Raw genomic sequence first — 15,966 nt, forward strand, 5'->3', positions numbered from 1 at the left:
TGCGTGTGTTTCGCGCTCGGGCTAAGCGATGCAGGTACAGAGAAGTAGAACAACAGGATGACACCATTTGCTAAGCGGGGAGGTTTTCATTTTCTACCTTATTATTCATTTTAAACCACAAACTACGGAGTATGTTTTGGACATTATTTAACCTGGTCAAAGACGAACGAACATTTTAGAATAATTAAATTTCTTGCCCCAAGTTTTAGGGGTGCTGAAGCACCCCTAAAAAGGGGCTAGCCTCGCCCATGGCGATCACATTGTTACTGTTTACATGAACCCATATCAAACCTTTACAACAACCTGGGAGCTTATAGAGTGTAAATTAATGATTGAAAAACAAACTTCAAGGTTTTTTTGTTTTGTTTTATTTGATAATACACTTCAACACTTAGAAAAGGTTTTTACAACAGAATCATTAAACTTTGGATCTCTCAACAATAACAATTTCCATGAAACTGTAACTTTGATACAATCTATGAAATCTGGCAGTTAAAACAACAAAACAAATACAAAACGAAACGATGTCGACTGAGAACATTTAGATTTGCATCCAATGTGTAAGACAGCAAACCAAATCATACATTGTTGAGTTACCTGTTATCTGAACACTTAAAGAGAGACAATAACTTTGGCCTGTTAGAATTTTTTCAAAATAATTTACTGTAATTAACTGTCTATACAGAATTCAGGCAATTCAATAAAATTACTATCAAATAATAAAACACAATTGACCTAATAATTGTTTTCTGGCTCCAGCTTTCTGGCAACTGTTGAAAATTAACCAAACTCTTAACAGGGAATTTAAAGTGTTTTGCGAGGGCGCTTCATAAAGGACAGAGTGTAATCTCCAGAAGGTGTGGGTTTTTGTCTTTTCATTTGAACTTGGGACTGAGCAGTGAGCTGCAATTTAATGGCACTAGAGTTGATCTTGGCTGCAGAGAGCAGCCCCTTCATACCCTTCATTTTCTCGCTATGAAAAACCACGACTGGCCCTCCCAAAACTACGGTTTGTTGGTGAGGTGAAGGTGTGGGACTTGGTGATGATGGCTCATTTTTGCCATCTGCTTCTTTCCCTCGACCTCCAGCAGATGATCGTCTTCGTCCCCCTTCTCCGCCCACTTTTTTGGGCACAGGATTTTGAGGAGGCAAGGCTGCACCTGGAGGAGACGGTCCGGCTTGTTCATCTAGCTTGGATTCTCGTCTCGGGCCCCGTCTACGTCCTTCACGTGGGTCGTCACTAGACTGGTCATCGTCATCCACTGGTTCTGTTTCTTTGGTGATGATTGATACTTTTTGTCTAATCTAGAGAAAACCAAATAAATGATCTGATTATACATGGCATTCCAATAAAACTTTGAAAAGTTTGACAGGTCTTACCTGTGCATCAAAACGACTGAGGGACTGCACCAAGTATGTGGCCCAGCCTACGTGAAGCACTGGTGTGGGACTTCCCTCTTCCCATTTGCAGATCCCATCATAGAACCGTAATAAGTGAGCAAAGCACTCTGGGTCTTGAAGTGCAGATAAGGCAGAAACCTGTCTTGGCTGGTCCTTTATGATAAAAGAAAGAGCAGAAAAGAATGATAAAAGGGAAAAAAATGTTCATTCACAATTTTGTTTCTATACTATAACTTTTTATGCTTCATAGAATAAAATAATGCAAGCATGAACTGACACCAAGTAAATGACTTTTAAATTTCTTAGCATCTAGAAGAATGAAAACCTTTTCTGTCCCTTCAGCCTCCTCTCCGCTTTCAGCAGCCACAGTTTCTTTAAGGAGGGTGGGAATGACATCATTAGCAACGTCAAAAAACTCCTTATAGATCTCCTCATCTTCTCGACAGTAATTGTAACTGTAGAGAAACAAAAACAGGTTTTGAGATTAAATATGTGGTCAAATTTTAATGTAACGTGTGTACAGTTACAGGTGTTTACATGTTTTTTCCATGCCAAGCTGGTTTATTTTCTCTTATTGCTAATGCCTTTGAGAAGTATTACAGGGGTTATATGATACAATTTTATGTTTTCCTTTGAGGGCGCGTGTTTACATCATCAAAAAAAACCTTTGAACTTGAACCCATGTGCGCACCAAAAGTGCTATTGTAAAACACCCTTAAGTAAATTAAAATAAATGTTTGTCTGGAAGTTGCATGCATGTATTCTTTTTTATTTCAAACACTTTTAAGCACTTTAACAAAATAAATTAATTTTACAGGTATTCCAGACCTTAAATTTCTAAAGTCCAAGTAAACAGTACTGTGACATATTTTTGAATGAAATTAAAGTTGTGTCCCAAATGAAATACTATTCACTACGCACTTCAAGTGGTCACTTTTTCAACCATAGTTACTGTGAAATGTTGCTGCTTTAGCATTAAGGAAATCTGAAAAGTTACAAAACTCAAAGTTGAATGCAAAGGGAAATATTCTTTTTAAAGGTCGGGTGCATGATTATTGAAAAACACTTAGGAAAAGGGAGTCGGGCAGAGTACCAAAACATAGTTGTAGCCAGTCAGCAGTAAGGGGCATGTCTTCTAACCGACATCATTGCATGGGATGTGTATGTGTTGGCCGGGTCTATCACAAGAAGGTTCAGATTCTATTGGGGGTAGGGGGCGTGTTTGTGTAGATGATTTTAAACGTCACCATTGGCTTTCAAAGATCAAAGGGCCTTTAAAGAAATCGCTTTATATGAACAAACAATTGGATGGACATCAAAACGGTTCCTTGGGGGTTTGTGATTTCACAAACCTTGAGATTTGAATAAACTCCACCACCAGGAATATGCAAAAAAAGACAATGCCTAATAAAGCTGCTTTAGAGAAGACAATTAAGAACAACTAACATAGTTGACATTGTTCGAATACGCCTTTTGCTGACCATCAAAAAAGCACCCATTTTCAATAAAAATGAAGAAAATGTTTGACATGTGTCCAAAGAGTGTTTATTAAGAATAATAGGATTTATTGGATAGGGTAAGGGGGCAGTGTAAGGAGGGCTTTTATTCTCTGAATAATGCAGCATCTATTTAATAAATATAATCATTTACAATGTTATTATTGCATCCTTTTAATGTACAAAAATGCTGAGGTGGGATTCAGCCAATACATGTAGAGATGGTTGCGGAGGCTGCACACATGTCCTTATCACAACTCTTTCTCAAACCCTGCAGAAAATCTTAAAGTACACCACAAGCACTAAACAATTTGCAAACTGTCTGAAGTGAACTATAAATGCAGACACTCAAAGAAAAAGTTTAAACTAATTATTAATTCAAAGAGAATATTAAAGATTTACAGTGGTCCGGACCTCTGTGGTGACATAGCTGGTTATGGCCATACAGACAAAAAAGACAGTACTTTTGTCTTTTTGTACTTTTGAAAATGAAAACATCTGTTTTGCCCAACATGACCACAGTTGGCATCAGACAGAAGTGTAATAATCTCTGTGACAAACTTGTCTACAACAGTGTCTGCCTCCCTTCCGTTCTGCAAGCAAAACTGCGATGGTATGCACCTGGATTTTTAAAAAGGAAAATAGCAGGCATGGCTTGTGTTTTTCACTGTGAATTGACTGGACCTAGAAACGTAGGTGTTTCAATTAGAAATGGAACTTGCAGCAGACTTACAGATGTTCTGCCCAAGCCATCATCAGTGAAGGATTACCACAGAGGGCAAAAGTATAAGTATATATCAGATTTTGAAGTCTCTATGAAGGCACATGAAAATAAAGAGCCCTGCATGGGACTGCAATGGCCTTGTGCAGCCCTTAGCAAGCAAAGTTTAAAGTGGCTCTAACAAACATGAAAACAAATCAGTGGGAAAGAGGGTCAGAGCGATAGCTACTGTTGTCTTAAAGGAAAAGGAAACGGAAAAGCAAAGGAAGTAGATGGGAGTGAGCAGCAGATCTAGGCATGCTTTGTGCAGACATCCTTCAGGACACATGGACATGAGAAGGAATTATTTTAAGCGCTTTAACCACTGCACTGATTTCCGAGGAATGAAAGAACAGGCTGTCTCTGGACAGGGACCATGGACAAGAGTAAAGCAGGAATACGCCTCTAATGACTGTGTAAGGACAAACAGGACATACAATGCTGGCAACTGTAATATTTACTGTTAAACTTATTATGGACGTTCAAAATGCTTAGGACGACATGTTGTAAATGTAACCTTTAAACAAATAGTTATAAAATGTCACAGCTACTGCAATTAACAGGAATTATCTCTGATTTATTTATAAACACTGCACCCTGCTGTTAAAATAAAGTCAAACACAACACAGAAAACTTGAAGACAAGTGAAAATGCAAAACTGAAAAACACCAGCATTTAACTTAAATATGTAATTTAGCTCAAGTTGATGAGAGACCAAGAGTACCACTTTAAAATAAAATAAGAAATCAATTTAATAATTTTAACTAAAAAATAATTTTTAAAGGTGTAAATAAATATAACTTTATAAGAGAAATAATTTTATTCAAAAAAAGTTTATTTAATTCATGTTTTAAAATGTACATAAATAAAACAATAAAAAGTACATTAACAAATTATTTTAAATGCACATTTAGTCCCACTGTGTTGAAAATCGTATAAAAGTATGGGGATGGGAAATAATACACACATGTATGGTCCGAGCTGTGCGATTGCGTAGAGGCAGAGACTAATTTGCATATTCATAGACCCGCATCTACTTAATTAGGGAATTACATTCAAGCTTTTTTAAAGGACAAGTTCTGTATTTTCCACTTAAAGCCCTGTTTTCAGATTGTTTATGATGAAATAGAACGGTTTTGACTGAAATTTAGAAACATGATGCTGGCCCGAGAAATTTTTGGGTGTTTCTTGTATCACCTCCCACCTCTATAATGGCTTTATAGGTGCACAGGAACAATCCTTCCTAAAATGCATTAAACTTTCATTTACAAAGACGTGAAACTCACTGAGTGGTCAGGGGTGTTCACTGATATGCTCACAGAAAAATCGTTGCAAAAGACGGATTCCAACAGGTTGTATCGTAGTTTTGTCCAACTCCATTGACTTGTATTAGATGTGCTGTGAGGTACGGTATTACTCCGCGCCGGGAACTTTGTTTCTATTCTTGCCAATGGCAAAGGCGGATTATTGCCACCAACTGGGCTGGAGTGTTTATTATTCAAGCTCTCAACGGAAGAATATACGGTTGTGAGGCCGTCCACAAGTTTACAACGAATGCTAAAACACCTGTTGGAAAGCATCGTTTTCAGCAATTTTTGTGTGAGCATATCAGTGAACACCCCTGACCACTCTGAAACACGCCTTTGTAAACGATAGTTTAATGCATTTTAGGAAGGATTGTTCCAGTGCACCTATACACCCATTGTACAGGTGGGAGGTAAAAAACAAACACCCGAAAATTCTCGGGGCAGCCGCATATGTCGAAATTTAAGTCAAAACCGTTGTATTTTATCATAAACAATCTGAAAACAGGGCTTTAAGTGTAAAATACCGAACTTGTCCTTTAAAGCATGTAGAAATTACTGGTCACAGAAAAAAAATTCTACATATGATATTAAAATGCTCAAAGATGTGTTTTAATTTTGTGTATTTGGTATTTTACAATGTGTTTGCATTGTTTATGCTTCAAAAAATATATATATTTTTCACATCGTACATTTTGGTTGCTTCAGATATCCCTGCCTTCCTAAAACGCTCTGACTTTATACACAGCTCACCGATCTGAAAAGCGCTGTCCCCCCGATTGGCCAGCTAACCAGTACGTTGTTATCGGCCTGAATACCTCTGACGTCAGCTGGAAATGTGAAGCTCCTTACCATGTTTGAAAGATTAGCTCACAATGCAATACTTACAGGAGTTAAGGGGCCCTATCTTGCACCCAGCGCAATTGACTTTGTCAGTGACGCATGTATCATTCGTATTTTGAACCGGCGCACAGCGGGTTTTTCCCTCCACAGACGCACGTCAGCAAACTAGGGAATGAACTTGCGCTCCCTGGGCGGTTCAGCGCAAAAAAAGAGGCGTGTTCCGGCGCAAACCATCCCTGATGCTATTTTGCAGTTTCAAAAAACAATTGCGCCACTGACCAGAAAAAAAAAGTTTAAAGTCAGTGGCGCGTTGCGCGTGGTTCATTATGCTATTTTAAGGGCGCATGCTTGACCATAATGTATAGCGTGCACAACGCGCATACACTTTGCATCTAATCTACACAGATGCAACAGTTATTTTTGCAAATCATAAATTGTTACACTAAAAAATATTAATACACAAGATAAGGGGAATCATAGTGGTGAGCATTGTGGTGATAGTTTTTATTTATTGTGTGGCTACGTTAAAAAATTCTCATGCAAATAACGATTAAAATATTTTCATACACGAGATAAGGGGAATCATAGTGGTGAGCATTGTGGTGATAGTTTTTATTTATTGTGTGGCTACGTTAAAAAATTCTCATGCAAATAACGATTAAAATATTTTCATAAGTTTGTTGTGTGGCTGTATTACGTTTGTTTTATGTAAATAATAATTAAAATGTTTTCATAAGAAACCTTAATGTATATGAACTTGATTTGTAAGAGTACTTTGGGGTTGGACCTTGCTTGCGTTTCTTGGGTCCGATTTCAAAGCCCCCAAACCCTTTCAGCGGTGAGGGTGGACGCAGCGATGTCCTCTGCTGGCGTCTGTGTAGAGGCAGATCCACCTCCCGTTACACGGCGTGCCCGATTAATGCTGGCGCAACGATGGGGATGCCAGCTGATGAGACTGTGGCTATTTCCTCCCACGCCTGTTTAACCTACGCTGATTTGGGCGGGTTTCTCCTATCCCCACACAAAACAACTTCTCTATCTTTGACTGCTCTTACAAGAACGTCGGTCTCCTCGGCTGTAAACCGCTCCTGGCGTGCGCCTGGTAAATCCGTCATAATAATAGCAACCCGGCATGGAACTTGCGCCCTTGCGTTTAAAGTGAATGTTGGATAGCGTTCTGATTGGTTTATTTGACGTTACGCCCAAACCACACCTATGAATAATGAACCTACTTCAGACCAACCCCTTATTGATTTGCGCCCGGCGCATTAGTTATTTCTCACGCCGGGAAAATAGCAACAGCGCCCAAGATCCGCCCACAAACTCACTTGCGCGTTGCGCTTCGCACTTGCGTTTCGGATCGTTAAAATAGGGCCCTAGATCTTTTTTACTACCTTATCAATACGAGCCGAATCTGATCCAGAAAATGCAGAAGACCAAGCTGATCGATCAACTTTGCCAGTGTGGCTTGAGCAGGACATAACAGATTGGTAAGGTAACGATTACTGAAACATCCTTAAAACCATGGGCTCTATCATACAACTGGCGCAATGCAAGTGTCTTTTGCTAGTTTCAACCCGGCGCAATTATCATTTTCACGTTTAGCTTCACGTTGTTTAAATAGCAAATGCATTTGCACCCAATATGTTGTGCCCATGGGCGTTCTGGTCTGAAAACGAGGTGTGTTCAGGCGCATTGTTGGCGTGTTGCTATTTTGAGGTAACTAAAATAGACTAAAATTTTGACCAACAAAAACCTGGTCTAAAGTCTAAAGTCAATGGCGCAATATGTTTTTCTGTTATTTAAAGAGCGCGTTAGTAATATGCGCCTATAAACGGGACGACAACGCGAGTTTGCTTATCACATACATGAATGCGCAAGCAGCACAAAAACGCTTTTAAATATGAAAGATGTAAAAGATTATTATTGAGTCTCTTGGACATAAATGAGGACCGTTTATGAGACGTTAGAAGCCGTAAAGAGCCTGTAGCGTGGTAAGTAAATAAATGCTTTGCTTTAAACGTGCATCTTAAATGTTTTTTAAACATAAAAAAAATGGGGAGAAAGAAAATATAGCGTGTGGTCATCATTTTTCAAACAAGAGCCAGTTGTTATCACCATAGAAACCAGGGGTACGCTGAAACTGCACAGGAGCTTTAGAGCGGTAGCGTATCTTAAAAACTGACTTTAAAGTTGATTTGTTGCCCCAAGGATCAACGTGCCAATGGCATTTTTGACTGGCAACTGACAAATGGAAAATAAAAAGCAATTAACAAATAGATGAACAAAATAAATTGTCAAATGTCTTTTAAAAATGCTAATGATACAGCCATGATTTATTACATTTACTATTTTATTGTTTTACTTATTTTGTTCATGATTTAAAACATAGATCACTTTTAAAATTGTCTATTTTGTTTTATTTAAAAAATGATTTTCAGATTCACAGTATAACTGATCTATTTAATTACACTTTGTATTTAAGAAAGTTTTAAATAAGGTCTATACATTTTATAAAGTGTTTTATGCCTTTCGAATAATTAAAATGATAAATTGATTAACTTTAAAACTGCACTCATGGTCTTCCATATGAGTTAAAGCCATATTCCTGTGGTGTTCAACTTACTCTTGCATTACTGATGCTGCTTCTGCCCAGGCTCCCAAAGCTTCCTGGACATTTCTATGTCTGTAATGGTATCCTGCCAGATACATAAAAGGGTAGATGTGCTCGTTGTTGTAATATTTTTTTGCGGAGTCAACAGCCTGGAACAAACAAAGAGACAAATTATGTTGCTGTTTCTTAAAATCCAACAAAAATGTGACTTTTGTCTCTAAATTAAATAACTTTTTTTTCCCATGTTTTGCTGTTAATCGATAACAGGCCAGTCAGTCTCACAACACTTCGATTCTGAGCCGGTCCTTTTTGCCGGTGGCACAAGTAATAACGTCACAGCCACACGCACACTCGCAGTGGAAACAACACTCAATCCTTATCCAACACCAGCAATAATTTAATTCTGTACCCGGAAACGTAATCCATTAGACAAAGAGGGCAAGAAGTCCCCATGGTGGCAGATCAATCTCCGCTCGACCATATTTGGTCCAAATCTGCTTCACCACCTCGGGGTGAAGTCCCCATTCCCCAGGCCTCAGCCCTTGCCTCGACAGAATGTATACATGCCCTGATCGACAAAAATTTCCTTTGGGTGCAGAGGAGAATCTGATGCACCAATCTGTTCAGAGGATGTGACCTCAGATCTCAATGGTGACTGATGTAAGAGACCACTGACTGTCTGTTCTAACCAGAACATGATGGCCTCTGAGGACTAGGAGGAAGTGTTTCAAGCCTCGAAACACCGCTAACATTTCTAGGAAATGTATGTGCCATTGGAGATGCTGCACTTTCCAAAGAGCCACTCCCCAACCTGTGAGGGACACATCTGTCAACGCTATTTACTTGTGGCATTGTGCCACCAAGGTCACATCATGGTTTCTTTTATATAAATAGGGAACCATTTTGCCACCATCAGACTTAATACTATCTGAAAACAAAACCTTCAAAGTGTAAACAAGACCTAAGAGGATCCTGGACACTGTTCCCAGAATTGACTTAAATTGCGTCACTGAATCCCAAACCACCCCAATAAATGTTGTTCTTTGCTTAAATTGCTTTTCTTGACGTTGAGCCGTAACCCCCAGACATTCCATATGACCAAGGATGATGATCTTGATGCTGAACTGTCAACTCTTGAGAAAGAGGGATGGTTAACTTTTTGAACTTGTATCTCCTTAGAGACCAAAAAATTGGCTAAAATGGGCTGAAGCCCTTCATTCTTTTTGGGAACTATAAAATACAGCTGTAAAACCCTGTCTGAATTTTGAGGGGAACCCACTCTATGGCCCCTCTTTCCAGGAGAGTTAAAACCGCTTTTTGGAACACCCAAGCTTGCATAAAGTCCACATCGGTGGAAAAAATACCCCTGAATCTGGGCGGATGAACAGCACACTGAATCCTGTAACCTTTCTCTGTAGTGAGAAGCAGCAAATCTGTTAGATTCATGTTCGTTGTAAGATGTGCGAGTTCAATGCCCTGAAGGACTGATCGGCAGGGCATGAATGACTCATTTTTATTATAGTATTTTGTAGCCAACTCACCCGTTCTAAACCACCTATGAGTAGAGACTGGTGAACCTGCTAATTGGAATTCAACATGCCCTGAAATGTTATGAACAATGGGGTTGATGGCTGAAATGAAACTTTGATGCTTCCAATCTCATAATTAGATTATGACACTGTAGTCTGGTTTTCACAGGCAGGGTCACATATTTAACAACCATGGGTAAAACCAACCAAATATTAGAGGGTAGGTTCAGGTTATTTAAAATACAATGCAGTGTCACAGTCAAATATTAATGAAACAATTATGGTGTTTTTATATTAGAGTTGAAAGCCTAAATAGTAGGGATGCAACAATACACTTCACGGTTCAATACAAATTCGGTTCTTGTCCATGGTTTTCGGTTCGGTTTCGGTTCTGATGCCTTGGCCTATCAAAGTGTTTTTTAATTATTCTCTGCTTAGGTAACAGGAACAGTGAGATGTTAAGAAGCAAAAATACTGGTTTTAATTGCAGTTATCTTTATTTTAAGTAAATGCAAAAATCATCTTACACATTTCAAGTGTATTGATACAATAATATAAGATATAATTCAATAAAGATATATAAAAATGACATCCTATTCAAACTGGAGAACATGTGAATTCATTACATTACATTACATAAATTGGCCATTTTATATATCTGTACTTAGTAAATTAAACTTTACATTGTAAATGAAGGCTATATACCTTACTGCACTACTGTTAAGTACAACATCATGCTGTCTGTGTAGAAACCAAAAATGCGTTCCTCAATCAAGATTACTGGTGGGATTTATTTTAGCATAATGCGCATTCTCTTCTTGAGTTGAACTTTTTGAGGACAGAAGACGTGTTTGAGGCAAATAAAAAACATTTAATAACAAGCCCAATTTGCATCATTCGCATTGCCCCACGCAAAATTGCATCTTTACATTGATGTTGTATGTAATCTACGCGCGCAAATAATTAATCCACACCTCAGATTTAAAAGACAGTGGTGCTGCTTCTTTTTGTTATCGGACTTCTGTTGTGTTGTGTGTGTGTCGGTTAAGCAGAGTTAAGGCAGAGTTAAAGCAGCTAGCGCACAGTGACTGGATATCAACTCGCTGTGGCGTTTAAGCGTGCAGATCACACGGGCGCACACATTAACAAAAGTGCAGGGAATATAAAACTGACAAATTTGGATGGTTTAACAGAGAAAAAAAAAAAAAAAAACGCAATTCACATGCTTCAATATTATATTGAGAATTGTGGCCTCCCTACTAAATAGTTCATTCTTCAACATTTCTTACTTTATTCGTGCAGGGAAGCCATACAGGTTTAGTTAAAGGTGCTCGAAGTGAATTCACACATTTTAGGCCTTAAAATTTTTTTGTTCCATACAGTAAACATCTTCTCACTATCTGCTAGCTGCCTGTCCCCTGAACACACTGTAAAAAAAGGAGTCTCTGCAGACAGCCCATGCTCCACAAACTGCAACAAAAACAAAGTGGTTAAACCTACCACCACGAAACATAACAAAGGACAAGAAGGATTTTGGAGTGGGGGGGGTCGGGCGTGTTCATGACTCTTTCAGAAAGCACGGAATGGAGGGGAGGAGTTAGCTACGTTCTGTTTTGTTTGACAACACAGTAGTTATGTCACACAGATTCGCTTATATTGCCTTTAATTTTCAATTTAGAGGCAATTTATCAAATATCACACATTAAATTTATGTGGTCTGATTGTACAGACTAAATGCATGCATTGAATGTATAAAAATATCACATACCTTAAGGTGAATAGATAAAGGGCTTTCCTTGCCAGTCATGGGTTCCTGATCTTCAAGGTCAGCTAAAGTGCCCATTGCCATAGGATAACTTTAACATAACCAATTAAAGAAAACAAAAAATCAGGAAGACTGGCATGCACCACAAATAGATCAAATAAGTGTCTGCTTGTGTTTTTATTTGTGAGAGACATGACTTACCTCTCCAGATCACCTCGATCGTACAATAGCCATAGCAGTCTCTGTACGAGACAAGTAAAGACGTTTTAACAAGTAAATCTTCCACTGAGAACAGATGCATCAATGCTTGAATAATGCATAATGAATAATAAATATAATGGTTAAAAAATATGAACCATTAAAAGTGCAATATAATAAAGACAGATTAAATTCTGATAATTCATCACAGGAGACTGGGACCTGCCTGTTGGAGATGCAGTAACTCTGTGCTGTCTGTGTGCAGATCTAGAGATGGGTTGATGGCACAAACCATGAAAGCTACTTCCATATTTCTGTTGCACTTCATATAGGAGCCTTTAAGATACAACCAGCTCTAAGAAAATTAAACAAAATTATAGGTCAGGCATAGACCTATAACACCAAACTCTAAATGAATAAAAAAAATCAAAATGGTTCAAATTTACAGGTAGTGATGTCACACAGATTCGCTTAAATTGCCTTTAATTTTCAATTTAGGGCTATATCAAATATCACACATTAAATTTATGTGGTCTCAGGATAAATGTGAACTCCTTCAATAGTATTTAAAAAATATTTCAGGTGTGTACAGTATACAGTAATGAAGATAACTGCTTATAAAAACTAAGACAGCTTTGATTTGTTAAACACATTCACTTAAAATACTCATCTTTTTTAGTCTATCTCTTTTACTTGGTATTATTCTCCACTATTATAAAAAATATGGCAAATAGTACTAATAAAGATTGAGTATTGCCAAGACTGGTTGTTTATAGCATACTAATACAGTAGTGTATTATAGTAATATTTATAACACCTATGGTAAACACAAGTAATAAACATTCTGTACCCTCTCACTGACTCCAGCACTGACAGTTTGACCTCTTCTGTCTTCATTGCCCTTTCCATGCCAGGTGACCTCTGCGGTTTCTTCCCCACACTTTCCGAAGATCACCCATGCATGGTCCTCAGAGAGGGCAAGATGAACATCCTTCAGGCCCAACACTTGACATGCAGCTACCACAGCAAATGCTACTCCTGAGCTGTCCAGTTTTGTGCCTTACAAAAAGAATATAAAAAAATTTAAAACATGAATCTGTACTGCAGGTTAAGATCAATAGTTTCATTAGTTTCATCATCTCCCTGAGATCGTAAAACTTTTGTAAACTTCTACCTGTGATGAGACTAAAGAGGGACTGAATGTGTGCTCTGTCCTTGAAATATGACCGGCTAAGACTGTTCCAGATCACATCCGAGACCTTCTTCACCAACTCACGGCTAGATCCGCCAGCAGGTCTGCGGAACTGGGACAAGTCTACAGCACCACGGATCTGTGCTGTGAAGCGTTCATAGAGGGCAGATATGAGATTTAGCTCTACGGTAGGGAAACAAGAGTTGAGGCAGTCAGGTTTAAGAGGTTCAAAGCGAACCCCTGGGACATTGATGGGAACAACTCTGTTGACAGCCAGGAAGTGCTCTACAAAACCCAGCACAAGAGACAACAAGGCTAGGTCTGGTTCTGGATTGTTAAGCTCAGACTGGAAAAGCTGCACCACTCCATCAATTCCCCGGAGAGGGAAATGCTTCTTCTGAGCTGACCGAAGCCCCATGGTTAGCAGTTAAGTCACAGAAACGATCTCAGTCTAAAGCAAGCTTCTGTAAAAAAAAATACAAAAAGCTTAAGTTAATGTGTCAAAATTAAGATAATATTTTACTCACGTTCACAATATTTAGATTTTTTTTATTTTTGTATACAACCATTTTATTATATGATGTCTGTGTGGGTGCCATAATAGAACAGTGGTAGCACCATAGTACTATTAATCTACACCATGATAAAAATTATTTAATGCATACCCTTGTATGTACATGGTAACAGTTTGTCCAAGATCTCTCAAACAATTGTTATGTTACATGTAAAAATCTATAAATGATAAAAATGGCAATATATTTTTATCTAGGGGAATTCCCAAGAATAGCTAATGAATGAAAGTTAACTTGAATTCCAAAAAAATGAAACTCCAAGAACTTGGCCTTAACATACAAGTACAACATAGTACACAACTTGTTTATACAACCTATATTAAACCAAGACTACAAATTAAAGCTTATATTTTGAAATTATATACCATTCAATTGATTGCAAATTGAAAGTGTTGTGACAGCGTGTCAACGCCGCCTTTACTCAATGCAGCATGAAAAATAATAAGGTGTTGAAATTTTAAGCTAGCAAAACAACGTAACTGCACAAGTCCCATGTGCGTATGGGCGGACATCAGCTAGCTAGCTTTAACATTACTACCAGTTTAGGGTGTTCTCAATTTAAACAGTGTTTTACAATAGATACGTTTCCCGCCTTGCTTTCTCCACAACATAGGGTTGCTTGGTTTATGGACGAAACATACCTTTGTTGAAATTATATCCACATGCTTTTGTTTTGCCCCTGCTTTTGCCGCGCAGTCGAGGGACCGAAATTCCGACGAACAACAGATACATAAACAATCAGTTCCCACTTCAAAACAATGGTTTATGCTTATTCATATTGTGACGATATCAGCGACATAAACACTTCCTGTGTAAGTAGTATGGGAAATGTAGTGCCGACGTTGCTTCTTATTTTCACAACAAACAGAAGAACCCACGTGACACCTCCTCAAAAGGCTTGTTCGACTTCATAAAGCGCCTCAAGAACTTACAGACGTAAGACATCACAGTACCGCGAGGTATATTCGAGATCATACTCCTCCAAATGATTTCTGTAACTGCTCTCGCGGTACTTTGATGTCATCCGCCTGTCGGTTCCAACTTTGCATGAAGTCGATCAATTCAAGCCTAATGTTGTGGCTAGAAGCGATACAGCAACGGACAAAATCTCGTGAAATCTCCCCAGATGAGCGCTGTTTTAATTATAATCCTACCCTAAACCCAACATCTCGCGAGATGGCCGTAGCTGTATCCAATTTAGCCAAACCCCTTAAAAGGAAATAAAACCATCATTGTGGATATTTCTTTAATACTTCTCTTAATGTAAAGAACAACTTCTCCTCTATGTACTTTACACATTTTTGTATTTTCGGAAGTTTAAATAAAGTTTGAGAATTAAAAAGAAAGTCCGGGGAAACATCTTTAACCAAAAGAGGGCGCTGCTAAACACAAATCGTAAATTTAGTCCGTATAAATGTAAGATCGAGTGCAAAGCTGGAAAATCGGGTTTGCATAACCGTAGGTAGGCTAATTAGATGGCTATACTTCCGATGCTAATTAGATGGCTATACTTCCGATGCTGATTGTAAGCACTTAAGATAAAGCATGTCTTGTATTAAGAACATACATGATTTGTCTGGAATTTAATGCAACGTATAAATATATGGGAGAAGGCTTGAGATGTGGTAATTGCGGATTACCCCTTTAAGCAATCGACCTCTCACCCTAAAAATACATCTCTCTCTCTCTCTCTCTCTCTCTCTCTCTCTCTCTCTCTCTCTCTCTCTCTCTCTCTCTCTCTCTCTCTCTCTCTCTCTCTCTCTCTCTCTCTCTCTCTCTCTCTCTCTCTCGTATCCGCCCTATTTCTTTTCCACCGCCCCCATCCACTGCAACATTCAGGCAGGTTCACCTAATGTGCTTATGCACAGTCTCTCTTGGTGACGCCGCTGCTGTATTGGGAAATATTCGTTGAATCGGGAGCATTCAAAGTATAAATCAGCAGCCGTTACTTCAAGCTACTTTCTTTACTACTGATACGCTAAAATAACACGAAAAATGTCCGATCCAATGACTCAGTCTTCTCAGATTTCGTCGTCACACGGCCTAAATGATGGACACTCTGCAACGTCCAAAGACTCGAAGTCTTCCGGTAAGAGAACCTGAAATATTCTCTATCCCTGAATTTATACTTACTATTTTAAAGCGAAGTTCGCCATGATCATTCATTAAATTAATAGAATGGGATTTGTTACGTTGCTCAGTGTTATAAAATAATTCAAATCAGTGTGAATAAACGTTTAGTTCTTTAAATGACAGGAATATTCCTGCTACAGTTGACGTAACACTATAACG

The 15,966-nt window shown here is 38.5% G+C and overlaps 2 protein-coding genes across 4 annotated transcripts in view; one reads left to right on the forward strand and one right to left on the reverse strand.

Moving 5' to 3' along the window:
- Window positions 1–360: 360 nt before the first annotated feature.
- men1 (multiple endocrine neoplasia I) lies at window positions 361–14,479 on the reverse strand. Its single transcript, XM_065269783.2, has 10 exons — window positions 14,316–14,479; window positions 13,085–13,566; window positions 12,761–12,969; window positions 12,137–12,265; window positions 11,914–11,954; window positions 11,716–11,803; window positions 8,431–8,567; window positions 1,727–1,856; window positions 1,381–1,554; window positions 361–1,305 (listed from the first exon to the last, which is right to left on the reverse strand). The coding sequence occupies exons 2-10, from the start codon at window positions 13,518–13,520 to the stop codon at window positions 805–807; spliced, it is 1,845 nt and encodes a 614-aa protein (XP_065125855.1). The 5' UTR covers window positions 13,521–13,566; window positions 14,316–14,479; the 3' UTR covers window positions 361–804.
- Window positions 14,480–15,463: 984 nt separating this feature from the next.
- The window catches only part of rtn3 (reticulon 3), a 35,414-nt gene continuing 34,911 nt past the window's right edge, over window positions 15,464–15,966 (forward strand). Inside the window, exon 1 of one of the 3 annotated variants that reach the window (XM_065269881.2) lies at window positions 15,464–15,763. In XM_065269881.2, the coding sequence (XP_065125953.2) occupies window positions 15,670–15,763 (94 nt within the window). In that variant the 5' untranslated portion in view covers window positions 15,464–15,669. The remainder of the gene's footprint in view (window positions 15,764–15,966) is intronic. The other 2 variants (XM_065269882.2, XM_065269883.2) reach the window with 2 other exon arrangements.

Source organism: Paramisgurnus dabryanus, chromosome 2 (genome assembly GCF_030506205.2).
Source record: "Paramisgurnus dabryanus chromosome 2, PD_genome_1.1, whole genome shotgun sequence".
Taxonomy (NCBI): Eukaryota; Metazoa; Chordata; class Actinopteri; order Cypriniformes; family Cobitidae; genus Paramisgurnus; species Paramisgurnus dabryanus.

Bases quoted from the DNA above. Each gene is read 5' to 3' on its own strand.
- men1 (XM_065269783.2), bottom strand. From the start codon at position 13,520: ATGGGGCTTCGGTCAGCTCAGAAGAAGCATTTCCCTCTCCGGGGAATT. The intron at 8,568-11,715 runs GTATGTGATATT...TGTTTGTTCCAG, and splicing joins CTTTATCTATTCACCTTAAG to GCTGTTGACTCCGCAAAAAA. The intron at 1,306-1,380 runs GTAAGACCTGTC...GGTTTTCTCTAG, and splicing joins TCAGTCGTTTTGATGCACAG to ATTAGACAAAAAGTATCAAT.